The 23504-nt window shown below is 48.3% G+C and overlaps 2 protein-coding genes across 2 annotated transcripts in view; one reads left to right on the forward strand and one right to left on the reverse strand.

Annotated features, from left to right (window-relative positions):
* Nucleotides 1–23504, forward strand: part of Mtor (mechanistic target of rapamycin kinase) — a 111088-nt gene that overhangs the window by 41614 nt on the left and 45970 nt on the right. Inside the window, exons 26-29 of the mRNA XM_021160177.2 lie at nucleotides 910–1052; nucleotides 2587–2749; nucleotides 2873–3018; nucleotides 23069–23144. Coding sequence (XP_021015836.1) covers nucleotides 910–1052; nucleotides 2587–2749; nucleotides 2873–3018; nucleotides 23069–23144 — 528 coding nt within the window. The remainder of the gene's footprint in view (nucleotides 1–909; nucleotides 1053–2586; nucleotides 2750–2872; nucleotides 3019–23068; nucleotides 23145–23504) is intronic.
* Angptl7 (angiopoietin like 7) lies at nucleotides 6853–11760 on the reverse strand. Its single transcript, XM_021160178.2, has 5 exons — nucleotides 11209–11760; nucleotides 9198–9298; nucleotides 8488–8682; nucleotides 7684–7882; nucleotides 6853–7515 (listed from the first exon to the last, which is right to left on the reverse strand). Exons 1-5 carry the CDS (start codon nucleotides 11555–11557, stop codon nucleotides 7346–7348), a joined length of 1014 nt encoding a protein of 337 aa, XP_021015837.1. The 5' UTR covers nucleotides 11558–11760; the 3' UTR covers nucleotides 6853–7345.

A 23504-nucleotide genomic window follows, 5' to 3' on the forward strand; every position in this document is an offset into this window, starting at 1 on the left:
TATTTATTTATTATATGTAAGTACACTGTAGCTGTCTTCAGACACTCCAGAAGAGGGCGCCAGATCTCGTTACGGATGGTTGTGAGCCACCTTGTGGTTGCTGGGATTTGAACTCTGGACCTTCGGAAGAGCAGTCGGGTGCTCTTACCCACTGAGCCATCTCACCAGGCCCCTTTTTTCCCATTCTTTATTCCTCCTGGTTTCACCCCCTACCACTAGATAGGAGAGAAAGGAGGATGGGGGATGGGGGAAGACACAGACAGACAGACAGATCTTTGATCTAATTTCTTTCCCTTGTTTCTTCTTTGAGCTCAACTACTAACAAACTGCAACCAAGCCCACCTAGTGGGACTCTAGCATTTATACACCCTCTGAAAAACTCCCAAATGTCACACAATCACAAAAACTATCTGCAGCTGACAAAACCATTCCTCTTCTAGAGCACAAGTCAAATCATAGTCAGCTGCTACAAAGCAACCCCATATCCCATACCTGGGGTTAAACAAAAACATATTCTTACAGTATTTCTGTCTTGTCTTTAAAGAAACCAAAATTCCAGAATTCTTACTATAGCGCCGAATGCCCAGCTCACTTCTGTACTGCAGTGGCCCTTAGACTTCATTGAAGGCGCACGCTCTGAATGTGACAGACCTGGTCATATTGGTTCTGGAGAGTCCAGCACCAGCAGGTGGCCTTTCCCACACTGTGCTATGTTCCTGAGGCCACCACTTTTGCTTTATGTATTTTAATGAAACATCACTGCTTTGCTTATGTTCTGGGAGACCTTTATCATAGTAGGTATGAATTTACTAATCAGAGCAGAATGGTGGTGACATAGGTTGCCATGGTTGCGCCTCGCAACTGGCCCTTAAATTTGATGGTTTCTCATCGTCACCTATGGTATCACAGGCTTGGGGAGCTGCCAGAAGGGTCTCCAAGGACGACTGGCTGGAGTGGCTGAGGCGCTTGAGTCTGGAGCTTCTGAAGGACTCCTCATCTCCCTCCCTGCGCTCATGCTGGGCCCTGGCGCAGGCCTACAACCCCATGGCCAGGTACGGTACGGCACGCAGAGCTCTGACCTGGCTCTCTTCCCTTTGCTGAAGGCTCCTCCCCACCCCCACAGTGGAGTATTTATTTATTATAGTGTATTTATTGTTTTATAGTGTGGCATAAAATGGTAATTTAATTGATGGGCAGCCATTTTTATTAGCAGACATTACAAGCAAGGTGTTTTCTCAGTTTCATCAGCACGGCTGGCCTGCTGGGCTTTGAGCAGCAGTCGTGGGCTCCAGGGTTACAGTCTGCTCTGATTTGCTTCCTCCGACTTATCTCCAGCTGTTTGTTTGTGTGTTTAATATTTAAAATGCCGTGTCTACAAGTTCCCTGGTGTATCTCTGTGTGTAGGCTCACACATGCCTCACTGATGGTCTGTGTCACCCTTCTACCCAGGTCACCTCTGAGCACAATGCCATTTCCAGAGAAACTGGCCATTTATTAATAACTTAGTCCCAAATGTAAACACTGGAGATCCATTGTCACATCTGGATAGATAAGGAAAGCTTATTTTTTCATTTACACTAGACTTGTCAGTCTGATTAGAATTTCAAATTTTGGGTGGTTTTCTTTTTTTCCTACCAAATTCCAAAATTATACTCGTTCTAACTTAACCTTGAAATGTGTAATGGCGATTGAAGAAGCATAGTTCTAAACCCATCACTCAGGGACGTGTTACACTGTCCTCTCCTCTGCCACTACAGGCCACAGAGCCTTGAAAAGTGGAGTGGAAGGTGGGGCTAGGGGGTGGGAGGGTCCATCCATGTGACACTGTGGCGATTTCAAGTTGGTGGTGCGGCCTTGGAAGTAGCTAGCTCTTTTGGTGTTGGAGGCTGGCCAGAGCCTCGCATACCTTCGTGTGGATTTTCTGCTGGTGCCTTGAGCGTGTAGTCTTCTCTCTTACATAGTCATCAGTGTAGCAGATGCTGCCTTGGCCATTTTTGATCTTAAGAATTTGGACATTGTCCAGGAAATGTTCCAAGGATCACATAAGGACTGCTACTTCCTCCATCTGTTCACTTAGAGGTTCTCTTTCTGTTCATCCCAGTGAAGAGAAACAAGGCAGAAACTGCCAGGAAACATCACTGTGAAGACAAGTTAGTTTGCGTGTTCTCCTCCCCACCCCACTCTCCCACAGTTCCCTGTATATCATGTCTGTACCTGCCCTAAAAGAGAGAGTTGTCATTGCTTGGCTTGATGATGATGCAGGCCTAAAAAGCACAGCAGTTGGGAGGTTGAAACAGGAGAATTGCTGTGAGTTTGAAACCGTCTTGGCCACAGTGTGAGACCTTGCTCAGACAAACAAAAAGATCGGTCTTCAGTAGGCACACGTGCTGCTTTGACTTTCAAGTTCCTGCCCTTGTTCAGGTCAGGTGTTTCTTTCCTCTGCCTCTTGAAGAAGGGTTAGGTACCATCCAACAGGTTCTGTCAGACGGCATTGCTCTTGCAACCAAACTGCAGTGCCAGAAACAGGTTGATGGTGTTTGTGGCACCCGGTGGAGGTACATCGTTGTCTGTTCCCTGTGCTTACAGGGATCTCTTCAATGCTGCCTTTGTATCCTGCTGGTCTGAGCTGAATGAAGACCAACAAGATGAGCTCATCAGGAGTATTGAGTTGGCTCTCACTTCTCAAGACATTGCTGAAGTCACACAAACCCTCCTGAACTTGGCTGAGTTCATGGAACACAGTGACAAGGTGAGACTCTGCCCCACTTGTCCCGACGGACAGTGATAGGAAACTGGCTGGCAGGAGGGGAGCAGCCACACAGCCCCCTCTTGTGTGTGCCCAGCTACTGTATTTCTGTGCTTTACTCTGTAGGGCCCCCTGCCTCTGAGAGATGACAATGGCATCGTGCTCCTGGGTGAGAGAGCTGCCAAGTGCCGGGCATATGCCAAAGCACTGCACTACAAAGAACTGGAGTTCCAGAAAGGGCCCACGCCTGCCATACTTGAGTCCCTCATCAGGTAGGCCATGGACACTTGTTATCATCTCCCACTGCTTGTCCCGTTCACTGGAGTCAGGTGGAGAACTCAGCTGTGTGAAAGATGCCCCTGGGTCTGGCTGGCACATTAAATCCATGGTCCAGATGGCACTCTGATGGTACTGCCAGCACTCAAGCCATGCCTGTCACATCTGTCAGTCCTCACCACCTCCACTCCGTTGATTCCCAGTCTGTGCTTTCTTGTCCCAGTGAAGTCAGTGGGATGCAGCTCTGACTACAGCACAGGGCGTCTAAGTTAGGCGAGGCTTCTGAGCGGGATTAGGCCACCCTGATTCCTAGCTTCGGGGGCCACCCAGAGGCAGGGTCAGTTCTACAGAGCATGTCATGTCTTTCAGTTGCCCACTCTTCCTCCTTTGGAGTTCTGAGTATAAAGCGTAAAGTCCGAGATGCAGTGATCTTTTCCTTGATTTCCCTGATTGTCCTCTCCTCCCTCCTCCCTTAAGATGGTTTTGAGTCTTCTGGGTGTGGAAAAGGAAGCTGTTTAATAAATTGTGTGCTGTTAGCCGGAAACATTAGCCCCAGCTCCTAGAGAGCTGCTCACTTCCCCTAATGAGCCTGGAGAATGTGAACTCTGGAATCTAATCATCTCCATGGAGATCCTAACGTGGTTCATCATCTAACTGCAGAGAGCTCAGGAAAAATCAACAGCTGATAAGTTTCTGGGCGGGCGGGCGGGCAGACAGAGCCTGCTGAGCAGAATGCTTCAGCAGCCGAGCCCGGTGCTCATTCTCCCTGTGGCAGGATCCGAAAGGTCGAAGTGGAATCCTGCTTCTGCCTAGATCCACCGGCACAGAGATTGATGATTTCTGAGGTGCCCTGTGGGAACAGTTACAGATGTGCCATCCCTTGCGGCCTGCTTCAGAATAGGAAACACAAAAACTTGTGTCTCTCCCTTGCACGGCTTCATGTGATAGCTGACAGAAACGAGGCTGCTGCTGGGGCGTGTGAGCTCAGATCCAGACTGTTTTATCTATTGGGTCCTCACTGACTTTTCCGAGACCTGTTTGCAGCTCTCCCATCCCACCCTTGACTTTTTCTCATATTTGAGATAATCACATAAACATTGAAGCTGATGCAGTTTTGAGCAGAAAGATGTAGTAGGAATAGAATGGTTGAATAGATTGTTGGTTTGATGTGATACATTTTGTTTTGTTTTTTATTTGTAAATTCAGTTCTTAGGGAATCATGTGCCTTAAGCTACTCAAGCCTGTTCAGCTGATGGAGCTCAGTCCCCTTCTGTCTGCCTCCTGAGCCTCCCAGCCCCTTCTTTGCCTTCACCTGCAGCATTCACTGCCAGTGACAGTTGACTTGCACTGAGTGCCATCTTTACTAGGGCAGGTTGTTTGATTGCTTCTGGAAGGTGTTGGATCTTTTTTGGTTATTTCATTTCTTCCTATGTAGCACAGAATGAACTTAGAATGCTCTTGCCTCAATTCTATGATTATAGATATGCCTCCATACCCAGCTTGCTGAGAAAGTTGTAAGGGAAAGCCTCAGGCAAAGCTGATGTTGGGAAGCTGCCCCAGAGTCCCCCCAGAGTTGGAGAGGAGAAGTCTCTGGCTCCTCTCGGGGTCCTGGCACTTTGAGTTGTGTGCCAGCTGTGTGCTCCTGAGGATGTGCCTCTCAAGTCATTGCCTGAGTACCTGCCCCTCTCCCCAGCAAGCTGAAGGGTAACACCCCTCCCCCACATACATAGGTTGATTTTTTTTTTCCTACTCATATTCCCCTTGTTAATTTACTTATTCTCAGAGCTTACAGTGATACACACACTTACTTTAAACCAGTTTTCTCTTGGTTTTGTTTTTAAAAAACAAATTGCCTTTTTAGCCAGATGTGCTGATGCACACCTGTAATCTCAGGACTCAAGAGGCCGATATGGGAGGATTTTCTGCTTCGTTTCAGTCTGTTTCCTATGTGTTGGATTTCTTACCAGTCTGAGGGCAAATGAAATCCTACATGTAATCTCCGAGGTGGGTCACTGTTGAGACAATTTAAGCTCCTTGAAGCTCACATAAATGGGAAGTGTCATCACTTCTCAGGGGACAGTGGATTAGAAGGAGTTGGACTCTAGGGAGCATAGCATAGCAGCCATGGGACTCGCCTTAGTTATGCAGCACTCAAGGGCAGAGTCTGTTGCTCTACCTTTGGTGGTGGTGGTAGTGGTGGTGGTTTTCAGACAGGATTTCTTTGTGTAGACCAGGCTGGCCTCAGCAGACATCTGCTAGCCTCTCACTCCCAAGCACTAGGATTAAAGAGGCGCACCACAGTGCCCAACCTTGTCTTTGCTCGGTACAATAGAGGATTCTGCCCTGCTCTAACATGTCACCTCCTTTTGGATTTTTCCAATTGAAACGTCTGCATAGTGAAAAGCAGGGGCTGGTGCTCACTGGGCAGATCTGCTTGTCAGACTGACTGTGAGCATCCTCTGGATGGTGCTGTTCTGTGTAACTCCTGTGCATTTCTAGAAGACCCCGTCAGAACAAAATGCCCTTTGTCTCAGCAACGCCCAACTCTGCTTCTGGTTCCTGGTGGTTCTGTCTTCTCTCTGGGGAGAGGCTGTAGGGCACCATGCTTGGTGTCCACCCATCAGTCGGTACCAAAGCTTGTGCTTGGGAAATGGAGGAGCTAGGAGTGCCTTGTCCATTCTCCACACCCCAACCCCAGCCCCTTGCCATCTCTGAGAAGGTTTCATTATGGGGATCACACTAAATGAAAGGAGAATTATCAGCTTTTCTGAGTGGGCGCCTTCCTCTGCACCCGCCCGTGCAGCCTGTCCCCATCCTCCGTGCCTTGTGGTTCTGGGCACCGCCTCCCGCCTGCCTGGGGAAGGTTGTGCTTGAATAGCTCTTCCCTGGGAATCCTACCTCGTGCAGCTTCTTTGCTCACTTTTGTCTTTGAAAATCCCCAAGGTTTGTGCTCATGAGGGGAAGGAGATTCCTAGCGTCACAGAAGTTATTAAGTGGGAGTCATGGCTTACCTTGTACTGACTTCCACTGGACATCCCTATGGTGAAGGGAGGAAGCAGGAACATCTCTCTGTAAAGTGTCCTGAGAGCGCATTGGTGTGGGGCTGTCAGTGCCGGGCTCTGCTCCTGCTGTGCAGTGGCTTCTGCCCTTTCCACTCCTCTCCCTCTGCCTCCCCCACCCCGCTGCCCTTCTCCCCCCCTACTTTCCTCTTCCCAGTTTTTAGGATGCGTGTGTGGGGAGTGTCCTGCTTCTTTGGTTTCCTTGAACAAACTCCAGGGTCACCGCTCATTCTGACTTCTCACCTGCAGTTTTCACCCCGCTCTCAGTGATAATAATAAGAATTTAAAAGAAAATCATCAAATTGTTATAGTATTTATTGTAATAGAAAAAGATATTTTGAAAAATAGGAATTACAATATTTTACTTTTACAAGGAAGATGCTTCTATATACATCACAAGTTTTAAACCACAGCGCCATCTACCTTCATTTTCCAGGCATTTTGTTAAAGGGGATCTTTTGGTTTTTGACTGAGGATGTTTGAAGGCAGTATTGTGATCACCCAGAGTCTGTGCTCAACCTCCAGCTGGTGTTCTCGCCACGTCAGACCCGCAGCATGTTGTACAGTGTCCTCTCTCCCCCAGGACTCTGACAACAAGGCTTAAGACCCCGGAGACACCTGGGCAGCTGCTCTCTATCTCCATATGTTTTGTGTCTTAAAAATTATATATACTGGATATGGTGGTACATGCCTTTAATCCCTGTACTTGGGAAGCAGAAGCAGGTAGATCTCTGTGAGTTCAAGGTCATCCTGGTATACATAGTGAGTTCCAGGACAGAAAGAGCTGTGTAGAGAGACCCTGTCTCAAAAAGAAAAACAAAGCAAATACTATAGACACAAGGAAGTGTCGCGGGATAAGACTTGGAAGCCCCTTCTCCTGCTTTCTTTCATTTCTCACAGCCTCTCCGCTGAGAGTCACACCAGGCTTTTATTTGTTCTTTTCCCTCGTGTCATCTAAGCCTCAGTTAGGGAAAATGGGTTAAGTGACCTCAGCGTTACCATTGTCCACGGGTCAGGCATGTGCAAGATGAGCTGCTGCTCTGTGGACCCACTCAGTCCTCCCGTGAGGCACCGTGGCAGGCCCCACTGGGTCTGCCTGGCTCCATCTGCTAGTGTGCACTGTTGGCACGTGTGGTTCTATTGTGTGTGCATGTGCTCACACAGGTAAAGTTATATTGTGCTCCTGGATGATAAACGGTTCCCTCCTACCCTGTGCCCGCCTCCTACTCCCATGCTGCTCTCCCTCCTCAGTGTCTGCCTTCTCTCAGGGATTGAAGGCTTCCGGGCGGATCTTCATTTCCACACGTTTGAGGGAATAGTTGGCTCCATGCCAGCCATACCAGCTGATGCCATCCATGTGCTTTCGGTGCTCGCCGAGGCGGTAGTACACCCCATTGAGGTTGGAGTCTGTGCAGCAGTTGTACCAGTAGCCACCTGGTGTGAGAGACAGATGAGGCTAGTAGGCTGGGGACGTCCTCCCTAGACTAGGGTTGATGGGTGGCCTTAAAGCGAAGGGGACAGCACGGCCAGAGCAGCAGCAACACATCTGCAGCTCACTGCTGTCCTTAGTGGGCCCAGCCCTCCCTGCCGCCCAGGTCTCACCTTTTCGGAGCTGTGCACACTTGTCCAAGCAGTTGTCGTTGTCCTTGTCCTTGGTGCTGAAGACGGTGTTGTTATGGTAGAGGAGGGCGTCCTTCCCCACATTGCCACTGTAGTTCCCCAGGAAGAGGCGGTAGCTGTTCAGTTCATTGCCCAACGCAAAGTAGCTATACTCTGCGTAGCGCGCATTGCCCTCCCAGTCCTGAAAAGGAGGAGCAGAGCATTAGGGAAACCATAAAGGATTTATTTCTGCAGACTTTGGTCCCTTCCTCTCTCATGAGCGCCACGGCTAAACATTTCTTCAGAGGTGGAGCTCTGGTAAGACTATTACAGGTTGCCATGTTAGCTAGCAGTCAGCAAACGAAGGTCTGAGAGCAAACGTGGGTCTGGTCTCACCGTATGGCCTGCACTGTTCTGTCTGTAACCCTTCATGTCTGTCTGAAGGGGCAGGTGTGTGGTTTGTGTTAAATCTCATCCTGAGATGCGGTAGGAGTAAATGGGGACATCATGCTTGAAGCCATCTAAAGGGGCCACCACACAGCATCACTGAGGCTTGTACTTAACAAGATCCCAGAGCAAAGGAGATGGTGTTTTCCATCCCAGTAACTATGTATTTACCCTGTTCTGCCCTGGGTCTTCCTGAACCTCAGCCACCTCCTGGACCTTGCTTGGAGATAGAAAAACAAAACCTTTCAGGAACATTGCTGCACTGACTGAGCACACCTATAGTGAGTAGACTGTGGTGATGCCTCTGAACCATGTGTGCAGTGGGCCTGGGCCAGGCGGGGCCTTGCAGCTCAAGCTTACCTCCAGCTCCACACGAAGCCGGGTTGGCTGCCTGGTGAGCCGGTGGATATGTTCATTCCCCAGCCAGAAGTCACCTCGGATGCTGCCAAATCCTTGCTTATACTGTCTCCAGTCTTGGTAGAAGGAGACAAGGCCACTCTTACGTCTCTGTATGATGGTCCAGCCTCCTCCTGAAGTTTCCATGTCACAGAACACCTGAAGCAGAGAGGACCCTCTGGGCAGGCGCAAGGGCAGGGGCAGGAGCTTAAGGACAGACTTCCCAAGCTGTGTGCTGTGTGCTGTATCTATCTAGCGAGTCAGTGCTCCTTGTGCTCTCTGCATTCTCCAGCAGAAACACTGCCCCCAACGTGGAGGCGGGGGCACGGTGGTGGTTAGCTTGGGAGTGTCAGTGGGGCATTGCAGGTGGACAGTGTGAACACAATGTAAATGGGAAAGTTGGGTACTTCCGAGTGTCTCCTTCTAGTGTCTTCCCTCCTCCTAGAGAGAGAGCTGATCTCGTTCTGTGTCGGGAAGAACTAAGACAGCTGATTCTGCAGACAGTAGCGGGCTGGAGTGGAGGGAGGGGCCTGTAAACTGAGCATTCTCACAGTCCATCATGGGGTACATTTGCTTCTTGAACTTCCCTTTCCATAGACCAGAGGAAGCCCTGTTATCCCCGTGCCTTTCGGGGCTGGAGGACAAAGGGTAGGACAGGGCAGTAGTGACCTCACCTCTAGCTCAGGGCTCCCCAGGAACTCGTCAGGAGGAAGCTTGTACACTCCAGAGATTCGGTAGTTCTTCTGGTACAGGGAAGAACAGTCATAGATGGCATCTGTGAGGGGACACAGAGTAAACAGAGATTTGGGCTTTGAGGTTGGACGGACATGCCTGCTGCATCTGAGCTGGATTAAAAACCAAGACTTGATTGGTACCTCAGGGTGCCTGTGGGTAGTTCCCCTGGGGTACGGATGTCGAGAAGTGGGCATCAGGACTGAGAGGCATGCTCAGGCTGCCTTGGTTATGGGGCAGTAGAGTCAGTTAGGCAGGAAGCTTCGGGCTAGGTCTAAGTAAGACATCCTGCTGAAGTGCCAAGCTGTGAATTCCAGAAACAATGATGGTATGGTCTGTGATGGGCACGTGGCAGCTACCCTGAGAGAAGCTTCAGGCTTGAGCTAGAGGCAAACTCCTGAGTATTTCAAGGAGTTTGGTTTTATGTTGTTTCTCAGCTACCAGCCAACTGGTACTCAGATTAAGGGAAACAGATTTGAAATCTTCTCCTTCCCCAGTCTCACATCACTAGATGCTCAAATGAAAACCAGAACCCCAAGCAGCACTTGAGACCATTCCTGAAACTTTGATAAATCAAGGAAGTGGGGCTGGCGAGATGGCTCTGCTCTCCCAGAGGTCCTGAGTTCAAATCCCAGCAACCACATGGTGGCTCACAACCACCCTTAATGAGATCTGACGCCCTCTTCTGGTGCATCTGAAGACAGCAACAGTGTACTTATGTATAATAATAAATAATTCTTTTTTTAAAAAAATCAAGGAAGTGAGGTTTCCCCACTTCCCCTTGGGCTTGATCTGAAAGCTTCCATGGCTGCCTTGAGGCTCTGTCCTGGGGCTTCAAAGAAGCAGCTGTTTTTAGCAGAGTCTGTGGCTGTTGCCCCGAGACACTTCTGCATGTCTTGAGACTTTTTCCTTGGTGCCCCTTGGCTGGAGACTTAGGGAGCACAGGTGAAAGTGGGAGATGCCAAAGTGCCTATTTCCTCTGCAGAGTGTGCTAGGGGAGGGGAAATGAGGATACCTGCCCTTCCTCCCAGCCAACTTCTAGGAGCAAGAAGTGGTACAGTTAGCCCTGCATGCATCTGGCTCCATCTCACAGAACAAATGAAGTCTCTCTCTCTCTCTCTCTCTCTCTCTCTCTCTCTCTCTCTCTCTCTCTGTTTTTTACACACATATATATATATACATATATATATATATNCTCTCTCTCTCTCTCTCTCTCTCTCTCTCTCTCTCTCTCTCTCTCTCTCTCTTTTGTAAATGAGAACCCCTAACTTTCTGTTTTCAAACTGAGGGTCAGGAGGCCCAAGCTCTGAAATCATTTGTTTAATCATTTTGTTTAATTAGCTAACAGACTTTTTAGACTTAACTTTCAGCAAAACTTTTTCTTTGTCTGAACCATGATAGCCCAGGTCTTACTCACAAGAGGCTAATCGTGTCTTCTTGACTTGGTTTATTGTGCAGTAAGCATTAGTAAGAAATGCTTCATCTATAAAATATACTCACTCCAAATGTTTCCAGTAACCTCAGAAAATTAGATCTTCCTCTGAACAGCGATTCATTTATTAGCTCATCTGTGCCAAGTTGACCAACAACTGAATGTTGTTTTCTCAAATAACTCACTGCGTGTGCCTTCCTTATTTTCAGCCACTAAAAGGTCAGCACTTCAGCATTACACTTACTTGTTCCCTCTATTATTTGGAAGAATTTTATTAGCCACCATGGGAGAAAGAAGATCAGAATTGAAGAACACGAAGAGTCTGTCCTTTGTTGAATACAAAGGTTTTCTTCAAATGTCCTGGCTAAACTCACAGGACATCACTAGCCCAAAGCTTGTGCAATCATAGATCATACATTCCCAAAAGCCCCCCAAGTTGCTGAGCAGGCTATCCAGAAGCAGAGCTGGGGCCAGGAGACCTTGAGCAGGCGCATGGTGAGGAGTGTGGAGGCAGCACTTACCTGCCGAGGTCTGCGTGACGGTCTGTGCAGCCTGCAGCTGCATGATGTCGATCTGGTTGTTCATCTCAGAGTACCTGCTCTCGGCAGTGCTGAGCCGAGACTCCATGTGCTTGCTACTGCTCTCCAGCTCCATCACCTGCATGACCACACTGACCCAGTCGCTCTCCTGCTTCCTGCTCAGCTCATCCAGCAGACTGCTGAGGTTGGCCACCTGGGCTTTGAGCTCCCTCATCTCCTCACAGCAGCCGGCTGCTTTGAGCTGTGCCTTGCGTTTATGAGGCTTCTGCAGCCACACTGGGTGGCTGACAAAAGCTACAAGGATAGCGCATAGCCAGGTCGTCCTCAGCATTGTGTGCAGACCTGTTCCTCTTAGAGTCTGTACCTGGAGAAGTAGGAAGCTTATTTCTTTGACTCACACTGGCAGTTTTTTCCTTTCCCGTGATCTCCTTCCTCTGTGTGCTTTCTTAGCCTTTCTTAAAGCTAGAGTTTCTGAAATGGAGCTCTTTCCTTCCTTAGTCTGAATACCCCACCAAGGCAGCATCTTAAATATTGTTGGTGCTGTACCTCCACCCCTACGAGGGCTCTGTGTGCTAAAGCCCCTCCCACCTCATCTGGGAGGGTCAGGTGCCTGTTGAGTGAAGTCAGCGTAAACCTAGGCCAGAGGAGAGGAGGAGGGGGACAGGGCAGTGTTTGTTTCCTCGTCTGTACAGTCTCTGGGCTCAGACAGGAGCTGTGAACTTGTTTCCAGTTGCGCCTATTAGATTATGGCCTGCCAGCCACTGGCTCAGCTCTATCAGCAGACAGGCAGAGTGGAAGACTTTCCCAACTCCTGTCTGAAGGTTATATAACACAGTCTGAGGGTGAGGTAGCAAGAAAGAGTTGGACTGGAGACTGCTGCGCCAGGGAGGCTGGCTAAGGTAATTCATGCTGTTTACTCCAGGTCCTGGTTTATCTGGGCTGAGATGAGTCTTAACAGGGCATTGTCTGGCCATCATTCGGTGTTCTACAAAATCCTGTTGAACCTGATCCTTGGGCATCCGGTGGTTTGCATCTGTGGGGCTGTCTTCCTTTTTACACATTCTCCTTCTAAAACGATCATTCAACATTTACAAGGAGTTGTCATAGTTTGGGGCAGAGAGGAAGTCTCAGCCATGCCAGGCGTGGTCTGGGGTTGGTCATCCACACTTCTGTCAGGTTCTGGGCAGCAGTGAGTGGGCCTGACCTTTACCCAAGGCTCAAACTCAGAGAGAAGACTCCTTAATACATGCAGATCAGAAGGCTCGATTCCCTCTCTGCCTGCAGTGTGGTTTGCAACTTAATGCTGGCCCCTATACCTACGTACACAGTGTCTGAGAAAACGGGGTGATGGCAGCTTTCATACTTTTAATTGAAGGGCACTGCTCTTCTGAAATCATGTAAAAAAAATGGAACTTTCCCTATAACTGTACAAAAGTGCCTCTGTCCTTATTGGCAGGAGCTCTGTCTGACTTTATAGTGTGAGTCCTGCAGCTTTGCCTGCCCTGATCCCTCAGAGTCTTTCCCAGATGGGTTCCTGGCTCCTCGGGAAGGGGTTTCTGTCAGATAGCTGGAGTTACTTAGCAGGGACGCATTTCTGAATGTAAGCATTGGGTGCTCAGATAGACCACTGTCTGTTTCCTCTCACCTCCTGTCTTTTTTGCCTCCTTGGGCATCAGGTTGTTACTAACATCTTCTTAGCTACCTTCTCAGAGTATCTGACTGGGTGATGGCACTGTGCTAGTCCCTGCTCTTTCTTAGTTTTCTCAGGGAATAGCTAGTTTATCAGGGCTGTAGAGCCTTTGTTGGTTCTGTGGAGTTTATTAGTGTTCAGCATCAGAGTCTGCTAAACTCTGTGGAGCTCTTTAAGGTAATGTCATATCTATCCAGTGATGCTGTATTTAAGTCATGTCCCAAATGATCATATAAGTAGCATCCTAGCTGACCCTCCTGCCCTGGAACTACAGTGTCATAGTGCAGAGGAGAGCGAGCACCGGGGCCAGGTCAACCTTTGCAGTGAGCACAGTGAGCCAGCTGCTTAATATTCAATCAGAAAGCATTCGCATTTTGATCTTCACATCACACCATACATAAAATCTCAATTCTACATTTAAATTCTGGAGGTGGAAGGCAAAATCACAACACATTGGTATAGGGGATTACCTTCAGCATCATGAGATAAGCCAAACACCAAAACTGCCAACATCAGGGAAAACGTGAAGGTGTGCAGGCCAGCTGTGGTGGCGCTCTCCTAATCTCCCAGCACTCAGAGGCAGAGGCAAGAGGATTGTAAGGGTTTGACCACCTGAACTACACAGCAAGTAGCAGCATGGCAAGAGCTGCATGGTAGAAAGAAATGGAAGGGCTGGAGAGACCGTGCAGCAGCTAAGAGCACTGACTGCTCAGCACTGACGGTCCTGAGTTCAAATCCCAGCAACCACATGGTAGTTCACAACCATTTATAAAGGAACCTGATCCTCTCTTCTGACATGCAGGTGTACATACAGACAGAACACTCATATGTTTAAAAAGAAGAAAGAGCACTGGGCATGGTGATGCATGCCTTTAATCCCAGCACTCGGGAGGCAGAGGCAGGCGGATTTCTGAGTTCGAGGCCAGCCTGGTCTACAGAGTGAGTTCCAGGACAGCCNAAAAAAAAAAAAAAAGAGGTAAGAAAGTAGTCATTTCTTTTCAGCCAGCAGCACTGAGAAGGAATATGAAGTCAGGCAGTGTTTGCAATGTGTGCTCTTGTGTATACCAGGTCCAGTGGGAATAAAGATGTCCCCACCCAGCAGAGCATGGGAGCAAGCCAGGGTTCATGATGGAAGAGATCTGAAAGGTACATAAACATGTGCAAGCTCTGCCATTTCATGAATCAGCGTGGAAACTCACATTTCAACCATAACAAGGCACCACTACATACCAGCCAGAAGAGCAGGGGTGGAAAAGCTGAAAATATCACATTTTAACAGGAAAATAGATTGCCTGAGTTTTCTTGGTTTTCTTGTATTACTGAGGGAACCATAAACAGTAAAACCAGCAGGATGTCTCACAGAGCTGAGCACAGCCTGTGACCTGCAAGACACATTCAGGGGTGTTCATAGAAAGGCCACTCACAGTAACCAAGCACTGAAATCTGTTCAAACATCCGTCAGCAGTCTCATGGCAAACTGTACTGCCTCACCAATGAAATAGCTGTCCCACAATAGGAAGGAAAACCTACTGTGGCATACATACAACAGCGTGGTGTGTCTGACCAAGCATACTGTTGAGTGCTCACACAGCATTCAGAAACTAACAAGCGAAGTGCTGGGGAGACGGCTCAGGGGCTAACAGCACTTGTTGCTCTTGCAGAGGACCAGGGTTTGATTCCCAGCATCCGTATGGTGGGTCACAGCCCCAGTTCCAGAGGCTCCAGTGCCCTCATCTGACTTCTGTAGGTATATGAATGTGCACAGACATCTCTGCAGACAAATACATACATATAAAATAAAAATAAATCTTTAAAAAATAAAAGACCAGCAGGCTGTGTTAGAAGTCGGTGACAGTTGCCCTGAGGAGTGGGATGTGCAGTAGGAAGCACCTGGGAGCAACAGTGCACTGCCCTGTGATTTCTTGGTCTAGTGGAAGTCCCAACTATGTCTTTTCTCTGATATCCATCTACCTGTGCACTTAGGGACATTCTTTCCTATCTCCCTCTTCTAGAAATGTGTTTAAAAGTAGATGGCGCACATACAACACAGGGACGAGCCTGAGTGGAGGAGGCATCTCATGGGGGTGATCCCTGCCTCCCAGCCTGGCAGCCGTCTGTCGTTCTCCTTTCCCCTGTCTCCATCACCATGCCATTTCTTTGGTTTGCCGTTTTTCTGTCTGCTGTAAGCTCTGTGAAGGACAAGTCTGTCTATCTGCTATGGTAGCTGCATCTGGCACTTAGCAGGAAGCCCAAGGTAGAATACCTTACTGGAACTTGTCAGATGGAGGTGGGACTCTGGGGGACATGTGCTTCCTCTAATTCCTGCTCTGGGTCTTAACATCCCTCTCTCTGGTGTTTATCTCCATGGCCTTGGAGTACTGGAGTGGTGACACCACTGGTGTCTCCAAAATGCTTTGGGACATTTCACTGCTTGTGAGTCTTGCTATCCAGGTATGGTGTGCCACCTCTCTATCCTAAGCTTCCTCCTTATCAAAAAAAAAAAAAAAAAAAACTTCTTTCCTCTGACCTCAGAAGGGGCATCAGTATTCCTACAATGTGGCCCTGTCCCTAACAGGGTGTAGGGCTAGCCCACATTGCTTTTACAGAAGGTATATGTAGAAGCTGCCTGATCATACCATGCCAATCCGTTTGTTTCTCAACTGCATCCACTGGCTAGACCAAGTCCCAGATCTTGGCTGTCCAGAAGCCAAGATAAGACTTCACCCAAAATACCCAGTGTGTTTTGCATCCAGATAGATCAAACTAGCTTCAGGTTGACCTTTGGAGCCCTCTCCAACAGCTTCTTTCCAAGTCTCTCTCTTAAGTTCCTCATTTCACTCTGGATAGGAAGAAGCAGGAAGGGGAGGAGACCCCCCAGGCGTCCCCAGAAGGGGGGGGGCAGAGTAAAAAGATAACAGCTAATTTGTCAAGAAGCACTGACAAAAAAGATAAAGTTGGAAGTAATTAACTGGCTGACACGCTGGGAGCAGTGTGCCTGCCAATAGCTCCCTAAATCAGCCAGAGCCTTGGAAATGTGACAGCCATTCATCACTTTTACAGCATGCCTCCGACAGGCCCGCAGTTGGAAACCTAGCCCGCGCTGATTCTGTGCCTTGACACTCTGAGGCTTGAACCAACCTGTGCCACACGCTAGGCTGTATTAGGTACAAGGCCCACCTCCAGCCAGATGTCTGCAGCCTATGGGCAGGCAGGGCCTAGCCTCCAGGACAGTTTCCAGAGGCAGTCCTGCCCGCTTGCGCAGGAGCAGTCACTGAGCGGGGAGAGCATGGAGTTGTGCGTGCATGTTCGGCTTTCCTTGTGTTCTGGACCAACCGGGCACCACTGCCAGCCAGCTGGATCCTCTTGGTGGTGGCTTGGTGGCATAGCATTAAAAAGAATTGTGACAGCAATTGTGATAGCCCACACTGCAGAGACTGAGCCAAGAGTATAGAAAGTTCAAAGTTAACCTGGGCTACATAGTGAGACCATTTCAAAACTCACAAAACAAGAAGTATGAAGTATCTCAGTAAATAGAAAATGCCTTTGTTATGTGCAAAGTCAGAATGCAGGGGCATTTGCTGGGCATCACTGTGCAGAATTAATTTAATATGGATAGCCGGGATTATTTTGCAGTTAAAATTATATTGTAAGGAGCTTCCCTACCCATAATATTTCTTAATTTGGGCTGGGAAGGCTAGAGATGGAGGTCAGTGGGATAGCACTGCCTAACTCATGTGTGAGGCCCTAGGTATAGTCACCAGCCCCTTGGGCCACCAAAAAACATGTTGGCCTCTGTGTCTCCCTTCTCCACCAAATTACAAAGATGCTTTGTCAAGCATGGTAGCCTATGCCTGTGTTCCCAGCATTCTGACTGACCTATGAATACCACTTACATTCAAGGGCGAGCCTTGGCTACACAGGAAGACTATCTCAGAAAACCAAGTAATAAAATAAGCAAATGAAAATTTTATAGAAGATACATTCACCCTCATCAACTTCCTTTTCCTTTTTTTTTTTTAAGATTTATTTATTTGTTATGTAAGTACACTGTAGCTGTTTTCAGACACACTAGAACAGGGCATCCTGTCTCATTACAAATGGTTGTGAACCACTTTGTGGTTGCTGGGATTTGAACTCAGGACCTTTGGAAGAGCAATCTTAACTGCTGAACCATCTCTCTAGCCCTCTTCTTCATCTTCTAAAGGCAAAGTTCTTTTATCTGTTTTCCTCACTTAGATGCCTGTTACCAGTTACTCTCTTTAGCCATGAGGATCACACAGTCTCAAGTGCACTTAACACATCCTCTGGATATGACAGACACATAGTAGCTGCCCAAAGCGAGGGAGGAGAATGCTGGAGAGCTTGTGCTTCAGAGGAAACTCTGGGATTAAGACATCAGGAACCTTTGTGAAACATAACCACGTGTTTTACATGAACTTTTTATTTTAGTTTACAGTCCCACCTCAGCGTTCTAAACGCTAGGATTATAATCATGTGCTACTGTGCCTAGCACACCCACCATTTAATAAAGATTGATTTGAGGAGAGGGAATGGAGAATGTGCACACATGTGAAGTGGGGCACACACACCTGTGCACACACAGGAAGACCAGAAGAAGATGGTGGCCTCTATCGCTCTTCACTATTCCTTTGAGACAGAGTCTCTCCCTGAACCTCGGGTTTGTGTTTTCACCAGCTAGACTAGAAGCCAGCAAGTCCCAGCCAGCCGTGTTTGCATCCCACTCAGAGCAGTTATAGCGTGCACAGGACGCCTGGCTTGTTATGTGGGTGCTGGGATCTGAACTCCACTCTTCATGATTGTGTAGCAAGCATTCAACCTTCCTTGTTTTGTTTGTTTTTCTTTGTTTGTTTGTTTTGTTTTGTTTGGAGACAGGGTTTCTCTGTGTAGCCCTGGCTGTCCTGGAACTCACTCTGTAGACCAGGCTGGCCTTGAACTCAGAAATCCGCCTGCCTCTGCCTCCCAAGTGCTGGGATCAAAGGCGTGCACCACCACTGCCCTGTGCATTCAACCATTTTTAAGTCTTCGTAACACAGATCCCCAAGAGTTGCAAACGGTACCAAAATGCCCTAGTTTGAATACCTATGATGGGGCCTGTCTGTCCTTGCTTTTATGTAGGGGAAGTGCCAAAGTTTTCTTTCCCTAAGCTTTTTAAAAATTAAATTTAGTAAGAGCACCCGACTGCTCTTCCGAAGGTCCAGAGTTCAAATCCTAGCAACCACATGGTGGCTCACAACCATCCGTAACGAGATCTGGCGCCCTCTTCTGGAGTGGCTGAAGATAGCTACAGTGAACTTACATATAATAAATAAATTTAAAAAAAAAATTAAATTTAGCTAATTGTGTGTGTGTGTGTGTGTATGTGTATATGAGAGAGAGAGAGAGAATGTTAGCACATCTGTGTAGTATATCACACATGTGGAAGTTGAGGGCAGCTTTTGGAAGTCAGTTTTCACTCTCTGCCACGTGAGTTCGGGAAGTCAAGCTCGGGTCATTAGTCTTGGTGACAAGAGCCCTTCCCCACCGAGCATCTCACCTTTTTCAGGTGATTAATTCAAAGACTTTAGAGTTTCCGAACACATTCCTTCCTGTCTTCATTACATGACCCCACCTCACCTCTAATGTGTTAAGTTTCAAATGACCCTTTGCTTGCTGTCTGCACTGCTGTCCTTCCATCTTGAAGTTAATCTATTCCAGAAGAGAAGGTTGGGGTCAGGGATTTAGCTCACTGGTCTAGTGCTTGCCTAGCAAGTGCAGTGCCCTGGGCTCAGGCCTCAGCTCCAAGGGAAGAAAGAGACTATGGCTGTGGTCCCTGTACAGACCATTCTCTTGTTCCGAGACTCTGGAGCTGCCCCATGAGGACATCAGGGTTAACCAACCCTTTGAGCCCATTCTGATGTTAATCCTTGCTGGGCACAGAACTAAGACTCAGTGCTGGGAGAAGTAGCAGGGGAGTCTGAAGCAGTTCTATGCCATGACAAGGTGCGATGAGGTGGTAGGGACCCAAAGCGGTGTTCCTTGTGGCTGGTCAGGACACCCTGTTCCACCCATCTCCTGCCAGCTGTGCTGCATGTGTCATCAGCACGGTGCCAAGGGAATTCAGAGAATCCTTCCTTGACGGGGAACCAAGTGAAAGGGAGACAGCAGTCTGCCTTAGAAGGAAGGCCCGGGGCCATGTGGAAGCAAACAGTAACATTCTCATAAATTTCTGATGGAGCACAGGGGAAGCCCAAGCATTTCAGATGGAGCCCAGATGCTCCAGTCAGCCTGGGCATCTCTCGCTTCAGGCTTGGTGTGGACAGCTCTCCCTGAGCCTCTTAACTCTGAGGCAAGTTACAGGTCAGCCAGGGCTACAAAGAAAGACCCTGTCTTGCAAAACAAACTAAACAAAACAAATTAAAATTAAAATAGAAAAATAAGAAAAGGAACAGAGGGCCAGGCTGAGTGGGGGGCCACAGGTGTCAGACCCTCTTGCTCCACTGGACTCTCAGTCATCTCTCCCTGTGGCAGCAATAATCCCCTCACTTCAGAACCTCTTTCTGGAGTCTCACCAGCCTGCTTTTCCAGCCTCAGGAAAGAGTTTTGAGTCCTAGAGAAGAAGCACCATGTGTGATCTAGTCTGTGAAGGACATTGAGGCAGCGCCTTGTCTTACTCACTAAGCCCACTCAGCTCCAGAGAACGCTTTCCTAATTTGGCAAGAACGTCCCGTTTCTAGCTCTTGAATTCAGCCCCACTTTAAAAAGAAAAGAACAGAATGAATAAGCCTCTTTCCCAGTTATTTTTCTCATTTCCTAAAATCAGGTCTGTTTGTGATCTCTGGATTTATTTGCAGGTAAGCAGTTTTGACTTGCTTTGTAGATTCATAACTATGTAAGACAGCGCCCGAGTAATCTCAAGGAAAATGGAGGCTACAGACATACCCTGCAGCTTAAGTTCAGACAGCAGTGAGCTTTGGTCCCTTCTTGGCTCAGAAAACTCCTGCATTCTGGCCTCAGCATGAGTGGTGGGAAGTCTGACTGGCCTGTCGTGTCTGGGACCATGGGTGTGGGTGTAGAGCTGCGAGCTGCCCACCGGAACACCAGTCTCTGGAGTTGTGTGCTGTCCTGTCTTCCACCAGCATCAGTGAGAGCTGCTTTGTAGCAAGCACTCCCTGCTGCTAGGCCAAGTCTCAGATCAGTTGCCCCTTAACACTGGGGGGGCAGGGGCACACAGGGAGGGCTTATGGAAGGGGCTTCGTGACATACCCAGGTGCCATAAAATGGGTTTTTCAGAGCAAAGGTGACTCCTTCACAAGCGCAGAACACATGCCCTATTCTTTTATTCTCACAAAGTGACATCCACATGGTGTACAGAGGATGATGATCAGACCTTGGTTCTCTCCTGCTACTGTTGGTCCCAGGGATTGAACTCAGGTCGTCCAGATCCTTCTCACCAACTCTAAGGTAGCTTTGAAATGGTGGCGTGGCACTCCACAGACTGTGACCTCCTTTCTTTATGTAGTTACTGGGTCTGTTATTAACTGTCAGCTGCCTAGGGCTGAGATTCCACACATAAATGTAGTACGTGCCCCATGAAGTGAGTGCTCTGCCTGACGAAGGGAGCTGTCACAGTGCATTGGCCCTGAAGGTAGGATCCCAGAAGGCCAAGGAAGCGTTAAAACCTCTAAAACACAGGCTCCCTGGAGCAAGGTCTGGGTCCTGTAGGCCTCAGATCCAAGACTGAGCTTAGCTGGTTGTGCCCACTCATTCTTCATGGCTGTCTCTCTCAGGTAGGTTTCAGTGGTTTTCCTTTCCACTACACAAGAACAACCTGTGGGGGCAAGAAGCTTCCCGACTCCATGACCACGCACACCCTCCATGCGCAGTGCTATACTGCTCTGTCCAGCAAGGCTGCGTTGCTGAGTCGGAGCACTAGTGAAACATTTGGTTTGTCACTTCCTGATTCTGATGAGTTATTGTTAAACTCTCTTTTGTGCATAATTAGTGGCAGAATGGATTAGGCAAAGGGTTTTGTTTGGTGTGGGTTTGTTTTCTTCTTTAACCACAATGTCAGTGAGTCTCGAAGCAAGCCAAGTTCTTGTAACTGTTTGTAGTTTGTTCTTTAAGAGAGTGTGTTCCAGAACGCAAGGTTTAGGACACAGCTGCTAAAAGTGGGAGGTGCGAGTTTCTTGTTTGTTTTTGTTTTTAATCTGTTTCTCTGAATTAGCACTCTGGTTAGAGCATTTCATCTTCCTACCAGGGTTCCTCTCACCACGGCATCCTCAGGAGTCCACTGATGAATACCAAAAATGGACATTCCAGGACTCGGGGAGTGTGTACCAGCTTCCTTTTTCCTGTTGTCTTAGCCTAACAAAACTACTACCTTGTTAGAGAACTAGAGATAGAGCTGGACAGTGTAGTATTGGTTAGCAGTGCAGTCCACCCTCCCCTGTGACAGCGGACCACTGAGGTGAGGGGACTCACGTGCTGTGATGTGTTGTTTCCAAGAGTCCGTTTTTCCTGATACCATGTGGGTTCTGGGGGTCAAGCTCAGATCTCAGGCTTGGCAGCAAGTGCCTTGTGCCATCTTGTCAGCCCACTCCCACTTATTCATAGAGACATTGGGGCGGGGGGGGGGCAGGGGAGCGCATTCTGATTCAGTGTGAGCTTAGGGGCTTGTTGCCTTTCTTTGACTTGGCATCCACATTAATAAGAGGGAACTAATTCTAACCTTTCTTTCCTGATTTTCTCAGCTATGTGAGGCCAAAGGAAATGATTGGAAGGATTGTTACAACTATGCTTTGTAAACCTGAGACATTCTATTATTACATGCACAGATGTTAACTTCTCTAGTCCATCAGATTTCTGGGCAGTTCCTTTCAGTTTTATTGGAAAAAAAGTAGTGGAATTAAAAACAATATATTAATAACAGCAACCTCTTGCCATATTACCACATGGAGCCCAAATCCTGAAATTTCCCAAAACCACTTAAAAATTAATTCTACTCTAGTGGACAGTTTGTACTCTGCAATAAACTAGATCCATGTTGGTTTAATCAGCAAGACTTCCCAAGTTGGTGTGTCCCATGTTGGTCTTTGCTGCCCAGTAACTGGATATAGCCATTGTTGCCTGCCTGATGCTCTCCCCGATTCCCTGCCTTCCATCCCAGTAGCAGGTTGGCTTCAGTACTGGCTTAGTTGCACAAGTTCCTCTCAGACTAAGGGACTGTGGCTCTCCTCCCGCATTCAGGGCCATCTTGAAGCCTCTGATTGCTTCACTCCGGGGACCAGGCATTCCAGCAGCACTACTCAGCAGCCCACACACAGTACAGGTCTCCAGCCCTGCGGGCCCCAGCACCACCTGCAGATGACATCAGTAAAGCAGAATCCCAGTGGAAATTATCCATATCCTGACGGCCAGCACTAGAAGCTCTGCTTTTGCAGACTGACTGCGGGGAGCGTTGGGGGGAGGGAGTCCCTAAGAGAGACCAAAGAAGGCTGTGGGTTTGAAAATAGTGGGCCCTGGATGATAAGCTGTCAGTGTGAATGGAGATCCTAGGAACTCTGTCATTTTAAAAATTAGTTTTATTTTATGTCAATGAGTGTTTGCCTGTGGGTATATATGTGCACAATGTATGTGCAGTGCCCAGAGAGGCCAGATGAGAGTGTAAATCCCCCTGGAACTTGGGTTAAATAAAGGCAGTTGTGAGCTGACCTGTGGGTGCTGAAAACCAAACCTGGATCCTCTCAGATAGAAGACTCAGGGACTGTTCGTAATCCCTGAGCCATCGCTCCAGTTTCAGTTTTAAAATGCGTAGATGCATGGCTGAGGGCATGGCTCAATAGTAAAGCACATGCCTGGCTTGCTCGAGGGAGGCTTTGGCCACAAGCTGCCTGCCAGACAGCACGAAAGGGAGCCAGTCTCTGGTGTCAGGAGAACAAGCCCAGAGGGTCACATACTAGCATGGACTGTCCTGACTGGGGGCAGGAAACCAGAACCCTTTCTCAGATTCAAGCTTTCTGGGAAGTGACAGGTGACAAGTAACCCTTGAGTCTGTGGGACTCGTACTCAGGTGCTGCTGAGCCACCGTGCCTGTAGTGTCCCCAGTGCTTCCCCTCAGATGCAGAAGTGTAACCACCCCTTCTCTTCCCCCAGCATTAACAATAAGCTACAGCAGCCTGAGGCAGCTTCTGGGGTGCTGGAATACGCCATGAAACACTTTGGAGAGCTGGTGAGTGCTTTTTCTCTCTTTCTTTTCTTTTCTTGTTTTAAGATTGATACATTTATTTTATTATGTATGAGCACACTGTAGCTGTCTTCAGACACAGCAGAAGAGGGCATCAGATCTCGTTACAGATGGTTGTGAGCCACCATGTGGTTGCTGGGAATTGAATTCAGGACCTCTGGAAGAGCAGTCAGTGCTCTTAACCACTGAGCCATCTCTCCAGCCCACCTTCTGTTTCTTTCTAGAAAGGTAAAAAGTAGAGACTTGGCTCCAAAGTCAGTTGGCTGCCACCTTGAGAAAGTTACTTTGGATTTCTGTGGGTTTTTTTTCTTAAGTCAGTAAGGCTCTAAATGGCAGCTTCCCCTG

The sequence above is a fragment of the Mus caroli genome, chromosome 4, assembly GCF_900094665.2.
Source record: "Mus caroli chromosome 4, CAROLI_EIJ_v1.1, whole genome shotgun sequence".
In the NCBI taxonomy this organism is placed as follows: Eukaryota; Metazoa; Chordata; class Mammalia; order Rodentia; family Muridae; genus Mus; species Mus caroli.